General features: G+C 44.5%; 2 protein-coding genes and 1 long non-coding RNA gene across 3 annotated transcripts; all 3 read right to left on the reverse strand.

Moving 5' to 3' along the window:
• On the reverse strand, positions 1-5,205 carry LOC148193478 (DNA repair protein RAD4-like). Its single transcript, XM_088099431.1, has 8 exons — positions 5,181-5,205; positions 4,443-4,585; positions 4,256-4,357; positions 3,511-3,560; positions 2,125-2,946; positions 853-1,096; positions 579-773; positions 1-479 (listed from the first exon to the last, which is right to left on the reverse strand). The coding sequence occupies exons 1-8, from the start codon at positions 5,203-5,205 to the stop codon at positions 252-254; spliced, it is 1,809 nt and encodes a 602-aa protein (XP_087955557.1). The 3' UTR covers positions 1-251.
• Positions 5,206-10,025: 4,820 nt separating this feature from the next.
• Positions 10,026-14,698, reverse strand: LOC148193479 (uncharacterized). Its single transcript, XM_088098615.1, has 3 exons — positions 14,653-14,698; positions 14,471-14,563; positions 10,026-14,018 (listed from the first exon to the last, which is right to left on the reverse strand). Exon 3 carries the CDS (start codon positions 13,296-13,298, stop codon positions 10,026-10,028), a length of 3,273 nt encoding a protein of 1,090 aa, XP_087954741.1. The 5' UTR covers positions 13,299-14,018; positions 14,471-14,563; positions 14,653-14,698.
• Positions 14,699-14,951: 253 nt separating this feature from the next.
• LOC148193480 (uncharacterized) lies at positions 14,952-17,785 on the reverse strand. The gene is made up of 3 exons (XR_015782126.1): positions 16,932-17,785; positions 16,735-16,828; positions 14,952-15,280 (listed from the first exon to the last, which is right to left on the reverse strand). It is a non-coding gene; the product is annotated as an uncharacterized LOC148193480 (long non-coding RNA).

Consider the following 17,785-nt stretch of genomic DNA (forward strand, 5'->3'; position numbering starts at 1 on the left):
ATTAAAGAAAAGCCAACATTCTTTGAACTTCACATATTTTATAAGGTAAATTGTACTGAACAAAGAACAATTAAGTAGAACTGCAGCGGATTCTTTTGGGAGAGAAACAGGGCTGTACTGAGAACAGAAATACCTCATTAGAACACCCATACACTAGACCACTAGGAGTGTACAGTTGGGGTCACAAATCTACTTGACATGATCTTAAAATGTCAAACCAACAATTGTTTTGCAATGATCCGGTGTGCAAGTCATGTGGTAAATAGTTGAATACTTTGCATAGAATTTTTCATACACCCATTACCATACATATCCATGCTATTTCCAATATTTAAACAACACCCAGAAAGTAAGGGCAAATTTAACGGTTCCAGTTGCCACTTCCCATAAAGTTTGATTTTGTGCATAGAATCATTGCAGCCATAGTCATCAGCTTCAGAATCTTCTACTTTTTGAGGCTTTATGGAACGTTGAAGTTCCTGATGGATTTTATTGGTAAATAATAAATTACATTAATTAAAGTGAAAGAAAACAACAGAATCAGGAAAGCAACGCTAACATAGTCAGCCAATTGATACCTTCACAGGATATTCATTGGGTTTAACTTGAAGTCCTTCTCGCAGCCACCTATCTTTTGTCTTAACTGTTTGCACACAAGTCCTAGGATAAACTGGGTGACCTGAACAAAAGCCCAGTATTGGACCCTTTGGATGAAGTACTTGATACTTTGTCAACCATTTTTCTATGGCATAAAGTGGGTGACTTTTGTAGGCCTGCAAAGGCATAAAAAGTCAAGATATATATCACCATGTAGAGTATTAAGCATCATGTTTCCTATTACTTTTGACCTACCTGCTGATTGGTAGGAAGAGGTTCAGTTAATGCTCTAGTTTCCAACTCAATATCCTCAATAGAGCTCCTAGTAGGGAAAAATGAATCCCTCACTTTGGATTGCTTAGAAATGATTTGGCTGTTTCTTAAATCATTCACACCTCCAGTTGCTCCCGACTCCAAGTCTCTCAATGGTGCCAACACCGGATCCCACCATGTTGAATTGACTCGATGTGATGCTATCTTGTACCACTTCATACAATACCTGACATGTCAACATGTGGTAGCATTTTCAGGCCACCATGAGATGTAACTTTATATAGAGGTGTCTCATGCCTTAAGAAAAGCTACTAAAAAGTAATCATGAACATGTTCAAAGAAGAGGGTGGAGGGGAGGGAAAAATTTATGTACTATTACAACCTTAAATATTATAGGGAAAAATATCTAAAGACAATTTAATCAGCACAATTCAGAAATTATAAAACACTTTTCTTCCCCAAACTGGTTCTAATATTGGAGAAGGGCGGGATGGGGGAGGGGGGAAGGATTGGGTTGAAAATGGGAAAGGTGGGATTTTGGCCCCCAGATTTCCCACCTGTTCCCTCAAAATTTTTACTCTAACAAGGTAAAATTATAAAAAGGCATTCACTTGTGTCTTCACACCATGTTTCCTTTCCTAATTTAGAAACCCATTCAGCAGCTCAAGTTATTAGCCTTAAACTAATCCCTCCAATGTCTAAGGAAGTATTTTGTTTTTTCGTATCATTGTGTATGTGACCAAAGTAAACATGGATATTTTAGTGAACAGGATTTCCCACGTATTCCTCTCATTGAATGAAAGTTAAAATAATTATAGTGTGTTATAATCTCAGTTACTATAACTGATCCTACGGTGCTTATTCCTGCAAAACTTGTCATCTATTGTCCTTCTGTTAGTATCCAAGAAGTATTCAGTGAGAACATGGATATTTTAGTGAACAGGATTTCCCCTGTATTCCTCTCACTTGAGTGAGAGTTAATAAAAAATAGTATATTACAATCTATGTTACTATAACTGATCCTACAGTGCTTATTCACTGCAAAACTTGTCATCTATTGTCCTTCACTTAGTTTCCAAGAAGTATTGAGAGAGAATTTCTGTTTGATCTCCAAGAAACACAAATAATTCATTCTTAATTTCTAAGAATATTTGAAATTCCCAAAAACAAATAACAAAGCAAGTTAGGCAATAATATAAAAGTTCAAAAAACTTCACTTTATCATACTTAACACATATAGAGAAAATATCAAACCTGCGGGTCACATCTTTGGCCCCTTGCCCAGCAAAGGCAACAACATATCTCAAAGATGTTTTGCATGCAGCCACCATGGCCTCAATCTTGTCCTCTCCATCAATAATCAAATTCACAGCATCAACATGCACCCACTTTCCTGTCAAATTTTCTTCACTGCAATATACTTCTGCCCAATACAGAGGAGATCCTACTTTCATTGATCCAATTGCTGTAGAAATTACTTGAGAGGAGGTTGAAGATTCTTCACCGGTAACCCTTTTCACTCTTTTGGATGGACAAGAAAAACACAAAGACTCAGGACTTGCAGCTGACTTGTTTTTACTCTCCTTAGATTCAACGGCTGTAGCAGAAAGAGCCATTTCCAACTGCATATCAAATTCAAGATCTCCTTTCCTCTTTGATTTACGAGATTTGTCAGTGAGACACGATTCCAGGTTACTATCTTGTGTCTCAGAAGCTTTCAAGTTTGCAACACTATCATTTCTTACTTCAAAAATAGGAAGATCTCTAGACCGATCCATGTGCTTTGTCACACGACATTTCTTACTTTTCTGCGAAGGGGCAAGAGAACTTTCACAGACATTCTCTCTAGACTGATCCATGTGCTTTGTCACACGACATTTCTTACTTTTCTGCGAAGGGGCAAGAGAACTTTCACAGACATTCTCTCCCTCACGACAAGATAATGATTCTTGAGGTGATTTAAAATCCAATTTTCGCTTAGATATCATTGGTGTAGAAGTTTTAAATATCCCACAACTAGATCCACTTGCAACTTGAAACGGTTTAAGAGGAGAAACATCCAAAATGGACACAAACCTGAAATATGCATTTCATAAATTTAACAGCAGATATCCTCAGAAGTCCATGAATCACAAAAATTGAATAAATTTCGTTACTGACACTTGTTCATGGCAATAGTATTGATCCACTAACTTTTGTTTTACATATTTTATTACCAATTATTTAAAGTCACACTTCTGACTTGCCATGACATCTGGAATCAGAACTTCATTCTATACCATGAAGGTCAAAATAGAGTAATTGCTACGTTATCATTGTTATCATTCCTTTTCTAGATTCATTACATGCACTGTCACTGTTTGTATATTACCATTCCCAGCTCAAATAATAGAAAGTACGATCCTGCAAGTGGTTAAAGATATGAAAGCATTTTGGAGTGGATGATTCATAAATTAGGGAATGCTTCAGCAGTTGGAAACCAAGAATATAAATATGTAATATCAGGGTGTTTCTCTATCAAATAGAAAATACTAGCTTAAAGTTGCACTTAAAAGTATTTAATGTACACAATTTTCCAATCAGCAATATGAAAAGTAATTCAGGAAAGATAGAAAGATATTCTGTTATGTGCTTTAATACCTGGCTGTAAGATTTAAAGCTCTTAATAGAGCCACTGATAATGCTGCAATCTGCAATTTAAAAAAAAAAAATACTTGCCCTTGTAAATGTTCTGCAAGGCACTAAGCAATTATATAAAGTATACAAGATAACAGAATCAACCCAGTCACCCTCAAGAAACTTTATTTTACTACTGATTTAGGTTAGTGAATAATAATCAGATGAAGACCATCATCAGATCCTTTTTACAAGTAATGAAAGAATTAGTAGTAACATATCCTGCACTTTCAAGTTCCGACCTTAGAACTAGAGCATTTGTTATATGCCTGGGTAATCATATGACAGAGAATGGAAGCTTTATTAAAAGACAAACTCAAAATCTTTGAAGCATATTAACAAAAATGCTATTAAAAATGAACCGGGCCAAACTTGCATCCAAAAGCCGGCTCAAGGAACAAGCATTATCGAAGCCTTATAAAATGTATAGACCATATTCTTAATCAATATGGGTTATCTTAAGCACACAACCCCTCAAGATTGGACATCTAGAGCCTAAATTTTGCGGAGCTGAACATCTACAGATAGCCCAACATTGATATCAAAGAGGCTTACATACCATATTAGAGAACAACACAACTAAGCATAACTCGCTCCCAAAATACTACATTGGGAGAGCAGGACTGCACAAGTCCTATAAGCAGTATCTAGCCATATTCCTATGCAGTTTGAGACATCTTAAAAAAGGCCATAATAAAAGTAGATGTACCTCTTCAGGACTGCCCTCATGTAATTCTAAAGCTGATGTCAAACCAAAGCATGGTGAAGTTTCTCGACTCGTACAGTTTTTAACATGGAAATTATTGTGGAACTGCATGTGTTTCACACAAGGAATCAAACAAGATATAACAAGTGATATAGCATGGATTTACATAAAACAGCACATTAAATGTAACTGTTTCTGCTGAATGGGACCGGGGAACACTCCTGCCACCTCCGTCCGGAAACACTCCTCCTCCTCTGATCGGTCTTCCTCTTCTGGTCTCCTCTGCGCTCGGTGTCCGTACAAATGGGTTGACCTGCAGCAAATACTCCGACGCTCAAGTCAGAATGGGCTCTCGCAAGTCTATAATTATCAAATTGAATAGAGAGTTTACCTTCCCCTTTGACTTCTATTTATACAATTACAGGGAATATTATTCATTAATTTACCTTTTAATGACTTTCAATACTCACTTTAAATACTCGACAAGGGCCGTTACCTCATTAACCACACATTCATGAACATTTAACGGCTGTCTGCCCTCTCCTTTACTTGCGCTCACCCGATCGGTTGTTTTATGAACACCCGACCGGTTGCCTTCCTTCGGTAGCAACTCAATCCATAGTCTGTTGTCTACCCTCGGTAATAACACACTCTATGGTCGGTCACTTACTCTCGGTAATACCACAAGCCGCGGTCGGTTGCCTACCGACGGTAGTAACACAAGCCCCCCAAGCCCTAGCAAAAGTACTTTTGCGTAGGGTTTTGAAGTGACCTCTGCTCGGCCTTCCTTGCCACTTAGCAAAATTTGGCCCTGTTTTCGGGTGGGAATTGAGAAGTCTCGCCTGTAACATTTAGGCGGGAAATGTGAAAAATCAAAACGCCTTCCCGCCCCAAACTGTCAGATCCTCCCGTCACCGAAACGTCACACCTCCTGAACCGTCAGATCCTTCCATCCCCGAAACGTCACAACTCCTGAACCGTCAGATCTCGCAACCTTTGACGTTCTAGATTTATCCACTGAGTCGGTTTTAACCTAAGTATAAATATCCTTCTTTTCACCCTAATTTATTACTGTCTCTACTCTTCTCGCCGTCGCCAGCCTCTTCTCAAAATATCTCTGCTCCTTTCGTTTTTTCTCAGGTAATCATGTCGTCTGATTTCTCCGGCAACGAGGGGAGGGGGTACGCTGATGAAGACAATTCCAATCCGTCGACCTCCATAGCCGCCCTTGCTAGTCATGGTGCCAGGGCTTCGCCCTCCGGGAACTCCTCCGATCTTCTGGTGGATAGTGATGCCCCTGACGAAGTCGCCATCCATGTGGACTCCACCGGCGCTTGGGACGGGAAGCCCCGAGATTGGCCTACTGTCCCCGGCTATGACTGGGTGCCTGACGAGGTTAGACAGATTCCTTCCTCCTTTTACAATCGTGACGCATTCCGGAGTCTGGTCACCCGTACCTGCCTGGTCAAGAATGCTAATGACGCGAGACATTTCAAGCTTGCTATCTGCCAGCGGACCGAGCGCGTCTGCCACGGTCGGGAAAACTACCGCACTGACTTCTTCTATGCTTATGCCACCCTATTTAAGGATCTAAAGGTTCTCCTGCCCTTCACTGACTTTCAGATGGGTGTACTGAAAACCCTCAACTTGGCCCCTACTCAACTTCATTCGAACGGATGGGCCTTCATGCAAGCGTTTTCTGCTATCTGCGCTGGCTTGGCGCTTAAGCCGACTCCCCTAGCTTTCCTCTATTTCTTCCACGTGCAACCACACCCGTCCAAACCGTGGGTATCCCTGCGGACGGTCGGGAATAAGCATCTACTGACTCTCTACAACAGCTCCTACAAAGACTTTAAAAGTCACTTTTTTGCAACCCCGGGCCCATCCGGGATGCCAAGTTTCCTCATTACTGGACCCGAGACCCTCGGAAGGTCCTCTCCTGGCCCAAACTGCAAATGAGTACCGAGGACCTAGATTTAATCAGTCAGCTCTGTCAGCTACCCCCAAATCCTCGTGCCGTGTTCTGATCGGGTTTCTTGGCAATAAGAACCTGCCTTCTAACGTGTTCGGTAAGCTACCTTTGGCCGCCCTTTACCGAGCAGCCCTTTGAACTTATCTGAGTTTTCGTTTGTCTTTGCAGATTATTTGGCGAAGATGGATCCGTCCAAGGGTAGCACTTTCGCTCGCCTGTTCACTCAACGAGGGGGCGATGTGCGAAAACCGGGCGGGAGTTCTTCCCACGCCCCGTCCACCACCATCGGACCTGTCGCTCCTCGTTCAGTGCCTCCAGTTTCCATTCCTCCTCCTCCGGTCGAGATAGTTGCCACTCCAGCGCCTTCCAAATCCCCCCCTAAGAAGAAAGGGAAACGAAAAGCCGCTCGCGACGCCTCTGCGGAGCCCATCCATGCTAGGAGGATTTTGCCCGACGGGCCTCCTCTCCTCAGTCTGCTAAGTCCTAACTCCTGGGTATCAAAACACCTCCACTTCGATCATTTTGCCGAGGATAAGGCCCTGGTCAGTGGGATGACCGAGGAAGAGGCCTCCAACATGTCTCTAAAGCTGACGGCACGGGCGGCCTTATGTCAGGCCTATGCTAGCCATAAGAAAGCTTCTGCTTCTGCCGAACTTCAATCACTCCAAGAGAAGCTGGAGTCTACTGTTAAGGCCAACCAGGACCTTACTCTTCGGATAGCCGAAACCGAACGGATGGCCGAAGAGGATAAGAAGAAAGCCAGCACACTGTTGACCGAAGCGCGTGCTACTCAGCGCCGCCTGCAACGGTCTCTGGATGATGCCCAGCTGGACTTGCAAAAGGCCACTGCTTCCAACACCTCCTTGACTACCGAACGGGATTCCCTTCGCGACCGGGTAACTAAGCTGGAGGCCGAAGTCCAACTGCTGGGTGATGAAGTAGTGAACGAGCATGTGCTCGGTTTTGACAAGGCTCTCGCCCAATGCCACCTTCTTTTCCAAGTGCCTACCGACGATCCCCGTATCGACGTGAGCATGATGGTGATGGATGGCAAGTTAGTTCCCATCCATGCTCCCCCATCTTGCCCTCCGGTCGGCCAGGATGTCGAAGCTGCCGTCGAGGTGATTGGAGAGACTGGCGAACCCGCAGGCCAGTCCTAAGTGCCTAGATTTAGGGCTTTATTTTAAAACATGTACCTGTAATAGCATTTTGCAATCAATGAAGAATTTAATTTCCTTCTGCCACTTCGCCTTTGTCTTTATGTACTTGTATTTTCCTGTTTTAATTGTCTCCTCGCACTTAGCTTTTCATTTCCTGCTTGGTTTATCTTTGCACGAGTTCCGCTCGGTTTAGGTCTTAGAAGCTCTCGGGGAGCGTGCTCTAAGACCAAGGTGAGAGCTCACGAAGAGACTACCTCACCCGCTCGGTTTAGGTCTTAGAAGCTCTCGGGGAGCGTGCTCTAAGACCAAGGTGAGAGCTCACGAAGAGACTGCCTCACCCGCTCGGTTTAGGTCTTAGAAGCTCTCGGGGAGCGTGCTCTAAGACCAAGGTGAGAGCTCACGAAGAGACTGCCTCACCCGCTCGGTTTAGGTCTTAGAAGCTCTCGGGGAGCTTGCTCTAAGACCAAGGTGAGAGCTCACGAAGAGACTGCCTCACCCGCTCGGTTTAGGTCTTAGAAGCTCTCGGGGAGCGTGCTCTAAGACCAAGGTGAGAGCTCACGAAGAGACTGCCTCACCCGCTCGGTTTAGGTCTTAGAAGCTCCGGGGAGCGTGCTCTAAGACCAAGGTGAGAGCTCACGAGGAGACTGCCTCACCCGCTCGGTTGTCGACGTAGCATCAATTCTGTGTACACATAACAAATTCTGTGTAATAAGCAATGTATTATTGATAATGAATGGTGTATACAAATCTCTTAGCTGAAATAGAATTTTAAATGAGATGCGTTCCAAGTATTGGGTATAGCCCTTCCCGTCGGGTGCTCCAAACGGTATGCTCCATTTTGTAAATTCTGAACCACCCTAAAGGGGCCTTCCCAATTAGTAGCTAACTTTCCTGCCGATCGGTTCCGCCGGGCTTCTGCTGTTTTCCGCCACACCAAGTCTCCTTCCACAAATTGTCTTGGTTTCACCTTGGTGTTGTAACGTCTTGCCAATAGTCTCTTAGCAGCCTCCGCTCGGATCATAGCCACCTCTCTTCGTTCCTCTAGAGTGTCTAACTCTACTCGCATCTCCTCATAATTATCCTGCAAGGTTATCTTCCTTCGTAGGGAGGGCTCCCCTACTTCTACTGGCAGCATCGCATCTACACCATATGTCAGGCAAAATGGGGTTTCACCTGTTGTACCATGCGGCGTGCAGCGGTATCCCCATAGGACCTCCTGTAGCTCATCTACCCATAGGCCCTTGGCTTCGCCAAGTCTTTTCTTTATCTCGCCCACGATAACCTTGTTGGCCGCCTCCACTTGACCGTTCGTTTGAGGATGTTCTACCGAGCTTGTCACATGTTTAATTCCCAACCGTTTGTAAAATTCTCCCAAACGCTTGTCAATGAATTGCCGCCCGTTATCCGTGACTATTACTTTAGGAATCCCGTATCTGCACACGAGCGTCCATACGAACTTCTGTACCCGAGCGGCAGTGATCGTTGCGAGCGGCTTCGCTTCTACCCACTTGGTGAAGTAATCAATGGCCACCAGCAGGAACTTCTTCTGCGCTCGTCCTACTGGAAAGGGTCCGACAATGTCCATTCCCCACTGCGCAAACGGCCACGGTGACATCAAACTGTGTAGCTCTTCCGGTGGCCGATTGAAGTTTCGGCCATGCTCTTGACATTTCAAACATTTCTGCACGAACGTTTTGCAATCCTTTTCCACCGTCGGCCAGAAATATCCCGCTCGTATCACTTTGGCCCGCAACGCTCGTTGCCCTGTGTGCATGCCGCATGCTCCCTCATGCAACTCCCTCATTACGTATTCGGCTTCCTCCATAGATAAGCATTTCAACAAAGGACCAGAGAATCCCCTTTTATAAAGGTCTTCTCCTATCATCATATACCGAGCGGCCTTCTTTGCTTCCTGTGCCCGAATATGTAATCCACCCTCCTGGCTCTGAATAATCTCTCTTATTTCTTTCCTCCAGTCAAGCGGAGCGGATATCTCATGAACGACCAAGCTCTCTACCGATGGGTTCATCATGACTTGCCTTATGACCGAAGACAAGTGATCTTTTCCTTTGCTGTTGGCGAGCTTGGACAAGATGTCCGCCCTCGCATTTTGCTCCCTCGGCACATGCTTGAACTCAACCGTCCTGAACTGTTTCACTAACTCTTTTACCTTGTGGAAATAGCGAAGCAGTTGATCGTCTTTGGTCTGGAAACTCTCTGTCAGTTGTCCCACCACCAGTTGAGAATCCGTTCGGCATTTGACCGAGACTGCTCCCAGGTCTTTGGCTAATTCGAGCCCGGCTAGTACAGCTTCGTACTCAGCCTGATTATTGCTTATCTTGAACTGAAAGACAATTGCCTGTTCGACAATAAAGCCATCCGGTCCCTCCAAAACAATGCCTGCTCCTCCTCCAGATTTTTCCGAAGAACCGTCCACATAAAGGATCCATTCATAAGGTCCTTCTTCTTGTAACTCAACTGCAAAATCGGCCAGATGCTGCCCTCGGACTGATCCCCTCGGCTCAAATTGGAGTCCGAATTCTGACAACTCCACAGACCATCCTACCATTCTCCCTGCCAAATCAGGTTTGCGCAATATTTTTGCGATCGGGTGGTCCGTTCGCACTACTACCTGATGGCTCTAGAAGTACGGCCTTAAGCGTCTTGCTGCCACCACTAAGGCCAAAGCAATCTTCTCCACCCTTTTGTACCTAGTCTCCGTCGGCTGCAAGGTGCGACTGACAAAGTACACCAGTTTGAATTCAGGTTGCTCCTGCACCAATGCCGAGCTGACCGTGTCCTCCGAAACCGCCAAGAATAGCTGTAAAGGGCGTCCTTCTTCAGGTCGTCCCATGACCAGAGGGCTGACCAACATGTGTTTTACTTCGTTAAAGGCCTGCTCACATTGGTCATCCCAATCCGTACCTGAACTCTTTTTCATGATCCTCACTATCGGCTTTATCCGCTCGGCCAGTTTGGGGAGAAATCTGGATAAGGAGGTGAGTCTTCCTACCAACCTCTGAACCTCCTTCAACTTGCGAGGACTCCTCATTTCCAATATCGTTTGGCATTTATCAGGGTTCGCCTCAATACCTCTAGTTGTTAGCAGGAATCCCAAAAACTTTCCCGCCGGTACCCCGAACGTACATTTAGCTGGATTGAGGCGCATGTCATACTTGCGAACTTGCTGGAAAACCTCTGCCAGATCTCGCACATGATCTTCTACCGAACGGCTTCTCACCACCATGTCGTCCACATATACCTCCATACACCTACCAATCTGTTCAGCGAATATCCTATCCATCAGCCGTTGGTAAGTGGCCCCTGCATTCTTCAACCCGAACGGCATAACATCATAGCAATAGTTTGCCCGCTCGATAATGAATGTCGTTTTGTCGCTGTCCGGAGGGAACATGGGGATTTGGTTATACCCCGAATAGGCATCCAGGAAGCTTAATACTTGAAATCCGGACGTCCCATCCACCAGCGCATCGATACTTGGTAGTGGATAGGAGTCCTTGGGACAAGCTTTATTCAGGTCAGTGAAGTCGGTACACATCCTCCATTTTCCATTCATCTTCTTCACCATCACAACGTTCGCCAACCACGTTGTGTACTTGATTTCCCGAATGAAATTAGCCTCCAACAGCTTCTTCACCTCAACTGCTATTGCCGACCGTTTTTCCTCCCCCATTCTTCTCTTCTTCTGAGCGACCGGTCGGGCTTCCCTGAATAATGCCAGCTTGTGTGACATTACCCTCGGATGTATTCCTGGCATATCAGCTGCAGTCCAGGCGAACAAATCCTTGTTGTCTGTCAACAAATTGCCAATTAGATTGGCCTGATCTTCCTCCAATTCACTCCCGATGGCTGTATTTTGTTCTTCCTTCGGTCCCAGGCGGAAGGGCTGCGTCTCTCCCATCGGCTCCATACGATCGTCAGTATTTGTCCTTGGATCTAAGTCTGCCATGGCTACTTCCGATCGTCCTCTCCTACTCCGCCTGCGCAAACCCGACGACGAAGGTTGAACCTTCAATCCTGCCATATAGCATTCTCGTGCGATCCTCTGATCCGACCGAACGACACAAATGTTTCCATTGTCCAATGGAAATTTCAATGTAAGGTGAGGCGTGGAGACGATTGCCCCAAATGCGTTGAGACATGGTCGTCCCAATAACACATTGTAGGAAGTGTTAGCATCCACCAGCAAGAACCTGGTTTTCACTTCCTTGCTCCGTTCAGTTCCCAAGCATGTTCTAAGGTCCACATATCCCCTTGTGTCTACGCGCTCCCCCGAAAATCCCACTATCTGCTCGTTGTACGGGGCGATCAGGTCCTCGGATATGTCCATCTGTTGGAAGGTTTTCCAGTATAAGATATTAACCGAACTACCTTGATCTACCAACACCTTTCCCACGCTGTATCTAGCAATAACTGCCGTTATCACCATCGGATCATCCTCATCCAGATCAGGAGCATGGAAATCTTCATCCGAAAATGTGATTGGCGGCATGTGCCGCTTCCTCACATCTACCCTATGGACACTCTTGAGCTCCCTTAAGTTCCTTTTTCTTGCAGATGCCGACGATCCTCCCGCAAACCCACCTGAGATAGTGTTTATGGTCCCTCGCAGCGATCGATCATGGCTGCGGCTTCTACTCCTTCTACGTTCAGGCCGCCGGTCTTCTCTTCTATTATCTCTTTCCACCCTCGTCCTCCTGGGCGGGCTTCTTGTCTTCCTTTCTTCCTTCACAAACCTCCGTAAATGACCCGCTCGGATCAAGTCCTCCACCTTATCCTTCAACACCGTGCACTCCTCAGTGTTGTGCCCTATGTTCAAGTGATAAGTACAGTGTTTAGTTCCATCTGCTTTTGGTGATGACTTAGACGGTCTCACCTTCATCAGATCTGCACTTAGAGCTTCTTCCAGTACCCTCGCTCTTGGTGCGTTCAATGGGGTGTATTGCTCGTACCTTCCTCCCCTGGGGCCATCTCTAAATTTCTGGCCCTTTGGCCGTTCGTTCGGGACGAACGGTTTCTTGCCTTCTTTCTTCTCTTGCCCCGCGCTCGTCCCTTGATCCTGCTGCCTTCGTTGAACCGCCCTCATCTCTTCAATTCTAATGAAACGAGCGGCCTTTTCTTGTAGCTCGTCCAGGGTCAATGGAGGCTCAGCGAATAGGTTATCAGCAAATGGGGAGGGTCTCAATGCGGTCGCCAAAGTACTGATGGTGAACTTCTTGCCCACCCCCCTTACTTGCCGCGCGGTTCGATTGAACCTGTCCATGAAAGCCCTAAGACTTTCTCCCTTTTCCTGCTTTATATTAGTTAATTCCAGGTATGTCAGGTTTCGCGCTCGTCCCGCCGAAAACTGCCGTTCGAACATATCCCTCAATATTGTGAAACTATTGACGGTTCGTGGTTTTAATGAGTGGAACCAGGCTAAGGCTTCTCCTTTTATTGACAAAGAAAAAACCCTACACCACACATTCTCCCTAGGTGAATATATAGTCATTGCGTCCACAAAGGACCTCAAATGCTCCTCCGGATCACCCGAGCCGTCATATTTTTCCAAGGCTGGGAACGATCGATCCGGGATCTGTTCCTCCATAATCGCGGCCGTAAATGGATGCAATGCTCTAACCCGACCGGCTGTGGCCGGACGATTAGCACCCCGATGCGACTCGGCCTCACTCTGCTCCCTCTCTTGACCATAACTCTCAGTCATTGGGTCCGTACCATCTTCTGAATCCGGATCAGTTTCCGGCATCTCCACTACTGGTGACAGGGCGCGCGCAGGACGATTGGCGTGCGCCCCCCTGGCCGCATCACGCTCGGCTCTCAAAGTTTCTATCTCCACCTGCATAGCCTCCATTCTTCTCATCTCCTGTACAAACGCAGCTGGGTCTTGATCCATTCCTCTGGTCGTAAGGGTTATCTTCTACTTCCCTCGGCCCCACGGTGGGCGCCAAAATGTTTCTGCTGAACGGGACCGGGGAACACTCCTGCCACCTCCGTCCGGAAACACTCCTCCTCCTCTGATCGGTCTTCCTCTTCTGGTCTCCTCTACGCTCGGTGTCCGTACAAATGGGTTGACCTGCAGCAAACACTCCGACGCTCAAGTCAGAATGGGCTCTCGCAAGTCTATAGTTATCAAATTGAATAGAGAGTTTACCTTCCCCTTTGACTTCTATTTATACAATTACAGGGAATATTATTCATTAATTTACCTTTTAATGACTTTCAATACTCACTTTAAATACTCGACAAGGGCCGTTACCTCATTAACCACGCATTCATGAACATTTAACGGCTGTCTGCCCTCTCCTTTACTTGCGCTCACCCGATCGGTTGTTTTATGAACACCCGACCGGTTGCCTTCCTTCGGTAGCAACTCAATCCACAGTCTGTTGTGTACCCTCGGTAATAACACACTCTATGGTCGGTCACTTACTCTCGGTAATACCACAAGCCACGGTCGGTTGCCTACCGACGGTAGTAACAGTAACCAAATAGTATATATCCTAATTAAATTAAACCCTACCCATGATATTAAAGGATATAGAGCTTTTGAAGTGAGTTTTTCAACATTTGATAGCTGGAGCAAGTGTGCTGGAAGTAGAGAAAGCAGAGAAGCCTGCCATTATCAAGAAATGCACAACTTGACAAACAATTTTGGAGAGAGAACAAGTTTTAAATTGTTTCACTTTTAGATTAGCCTTTATTGTGGCCAGCCAAGCATCATATTTCTTTTGCAGCTTCAGATGACAGCTTAGAAAAATGTTCTCCAAACTAAATATCTATCAAACATTATAAAATAGAATTAGGAACAAGTAAACTCAATCAAAATTGACGAAGTAGCTTAACATATACATATAATGAACACGTTGTAACGAAATCCTATATTAACAACTGTTTTAAAAAATATAACAAAAAGAGTAATATCTGATACAGTAGTTGAGTTATGGATTACCACAAACAAGTGGTGCTAAGGAGGCAAAAGCTTGATAACACAGATGTAGCATATAAAGGAAATGGTAATATAAAGTTTTTATCCATTCAAAATATTAAAAATTAACAATGGTCAACCTGAATAAGAGGATCATCACAAGCATTGTCTATTAATCTTCCTCGTGCGAGTAAACAAAGCAAATGAACCTTGTGTACAAGTTCAGCCAACTCCTGAAGAATTTTACATATTACTTTTACCAAATAGCTAAATGTTATTTTCATATTAAAGCCAAGCCAAGTTCAGTGTTATAGCAATTGACCTTATCCTCGGCAGAAGCTCGTCGGACTTGTTTCTGTACAGTTGAATGTGGGGTCATATTCAATTCAATTGTTACAGGATGATCATCACTGGCAATTACACCATCTTCCCAATCGGAGTCATCGAGCTCTTCCTTGTTATCCAAGTGGTCCTGACCTGAACTACTACATTTCTCTCCAGCAGAAGCATTTCCCAAGGGATTTCTACTGCAATGTCCAACCTTTGAAGTTTTTGGTTGAAGCACTGGATCCAAGACTTGGGTTCTGTAACATCCCATAAAATACAGTAATAAACCATATAGAATAGAATATTCACATATATTAATTTATCAAATCAGTCTTACAATAAAAGGAGTAAAGCACGCTCGTGGCCGAACGGCCTTACATAACTATACATATATCTAAAGAAGTTCCAAAAACAAAAACAACCGAACGATTTACAAAATAAAAAAATACCGAACGGTCAAAAACTAAAAGGAAGGGAAGGGGCGCTCTAATACAAAAGGCTAATATAACTAAACTAATCAGCTAACCGAACGTACTACTGTTCGGCCTTCACTTCAACATCAACGAGGTTTGCTTCCTCCAAAATTTCTTCTTCCAGAGCTTCCTCAAGCAACGCCTCTCCATCTGCTCACATCCACACGGATGATCATTGCAAGGACAAGGGCGGACGTACAAAACGAGACAACACAAGGAAACATGCAGGGTAAGCTTATTGAATTTAATTCAAGTACAACATATGCAATTCATAACACATCAACCATCTCAATTACATTCAAGTATACAATTCAAACAACTCTTTAAATCAACCAATTCCTGATACTAGACTGACTGTCCGGACCGTATGAATTCTGTGTAGCTACGACGTTCGTGCACCCAGGTGGTGTAGTAACTGCTCTCATCAGCTGCCACCCGAGGTTAGTCCGTTCCGTCCTAAGTACAGTCTAGGACTAGGACCTCCTGCCGTTCCCACACATGACACTCCCCTCTACATGAGGACGAAGCACTCACGGAACATCAGGATGAATCGCCAGCTAAGCTTTGTCCACATTCATACTTTACCATTCCAACTTTCATTCAAGAGTCGTTCCTCCCTGGAACGCTCGTTCAAATTCCACAACCATCAAATCACCTCATATACTGTTCACTCTTTATAATTTTCCATATTAATATCATTTTCTTATACTGTTCCAATTACACAAAAGTACGAGTGTTCAGCCCTCTTCATAACGAGGACGAACGTTAAAGACGAGACCGAGAAAGACTCCTTTGAATCAGTTAAATGAACTAACTCTAGTACGATCCGAATAATACTTAGAATAAGTTAAGTATAAAGGCTCTAGGCCGAATTCAAATGGATGTAAACACCACAAGACAAATAAAGATTTATACCGAGATCAATTCACTTAGGGAAACCGTCTGCCAGTCAATGACCGAACGTGGAAATACGCATTTACTAAAATATTTGGACGAACACTATTTACACATGTTTGGTAATTAAAGACAAGGACGAGCGTTCGGTATAAGACCGAGCGCGACTCATAACGTACGCTTTGTGTCGAGACCCATCGCTGGTTCGAAATAATAGAATTAGAAATTTATATAAGACGGGATAGTAAAGTTACGTTTTTAACAGAACGACTAAGTGTCCGAATGTATATTTTCAAGCTTCTCAATTCCTCACACCACACTCAGGATATCTACGTTTGGCCGAACGCTCAAACGTAGCACTAATACAAGAGGGCGTTCGTCCTCAGATAGAATTCTTTCCGAATGAAAGAATTCACTTTGAAAGAAGTTTGGTAACAACACCGAGCGGTCAAGGACCGTTCAATGACGAACGTTCAATATCATAGGTAATTCGTATTTAAAGATTCATTTACATTTACTCATTTTACAGCATATACACTTCATACTTCCAAATACTCACACCATAATTCATCACATTTTCACCATACATCAGTTCATACTTATAAACATATATCAAAAATCAAATATCACAGATCATGCTTCATGCAAATCACAGAACATCCATACAGCACAATACATCATACCAATTAAATTGAATAAGCTTCCCTTACATGGATCAGGGGTGAATCGTCCTAAGAGTATAAACTTTGGGTGTCCGTCTACAGCTTCCTACCCCAACGATTTTCTCAATTCTTCCAACTAAGTCTAGCCAAAAATATCAAGAATAATTTAGAAGGTATCCCTGCATGCAACAAAATCTTGGCTTTGCATGTAACCTAAGAACGAACGGTTTGAGTTGAGAACTTACCAGCTTTAGACTCTGAAACTGTTCGGTCCAAACTGAAGCTTAAGGCGCCGGGAGTATTTCTATGGTATCTGAGTGATGAACGGAAAAGGAAAAGGGTGAGTTTCGGTAGAGAGAATGAAGAGATTTCTAGAGAGAAGGAGAAAAATGGGGTCTGAAGTTAGGAAGAAGAAGGTGCGTGCAGGAGAGTGAGCAGCGTTTTCAGAAAATCATTTTTGTTTACCTTGCTTTCAAACGGTCGTGCACTTCTCCTGTTGACACCTGCACTCCACTAACTTACTTCCGAAGCTTCTACTGTGACACTTGGCGTTAGCGCAGAGAGTGTGTGAGTGCGTTTTAATGGCACTGAGCAGAGGTCGTGGGTGCATTTATGAGAGCAAACAGGTGGCTCTCTGGTGCATTTAATGAGACGTGACAATCCCCTAACTACAAAAATTTTCGTCCTCGAAAATTAAGACTTACCCGGAAATAAGTGAGGGTACAAGTCCTTCATGGCATCCTCCACTTCCCATGTAGAGTCGCCCGTCTTCTCGTCCCACACCACTTTCACTAACCGAACGTCTTTTCCCTTGTATAACTTGGTGCGGACATCTTCAACACGAACTGGCTTCATCTCTAACGTCCGGTCTTGACGAAGACGAACGTCCTCTAGCTCCAGTATGTGTGAGGGATCTGCTATGTATTTCCGGAGTTGGGAAACGTGGAACACCGGATGAAGGTTGGACAATTGGGGAGGCAAGGCTAGCTCGTACGCTACTGGTCCAATCTTTCTTAGGATTTGATAAGGTCCGACGAACTTGGGAGATAATTTCTTGGGTCGAACAGCTCTGCCTACTCCAGTGGTTGGATTCAGCCGA

The sequence above is a fragment of the Vigna umbellata genome, chromosome 9 (genome assembly GCF_029865625.1).
Source record: "Vigna umbellata cultivar VRB3 chromosome 9, Vumbellata_1.0, whole genome shotgun sequence".
Taxonomy (NCBI): Eukaryota; Viridiplantae; Streptophyta; class Magnoliopsida; order Fabales; family Fabaceae; genus Vigna; species Vigna umbellata.

What these genes read in the sequence shown, in the direction of transcription:
- LOC148193478 (XM_088099431.1), bottom strand. Translation starts at nt 5,205, where the DNA reads ATGGAAGGATCTGACGGTTCAGGAG. An exon ending in ATGAGGGCAGTCCTGAAGAG is followed by an intron (nt 3,561 to 4,255) that starts GTACATCTACTT and finishes TTTAAATTGCAG; the next exon opens with ATTGCAGCATTATCAGTGGC. An exon ending in CCAATGAATATCCTGTGAAG is followed by an intron (nt 480 to 578) that starts GTATCAATTGGC and finishes AAAATCCATCAG; the next exon opens with GAACTTCAACGTTCCATAAA.
- LOC148193479 (XM_088098615.1), bottom strand. Translation starts at nt 13,298, where the DNA reads ATGGATCAAGACCCAGCTGCGTTTGTACAGGAGATGAGAAGAATGGAG.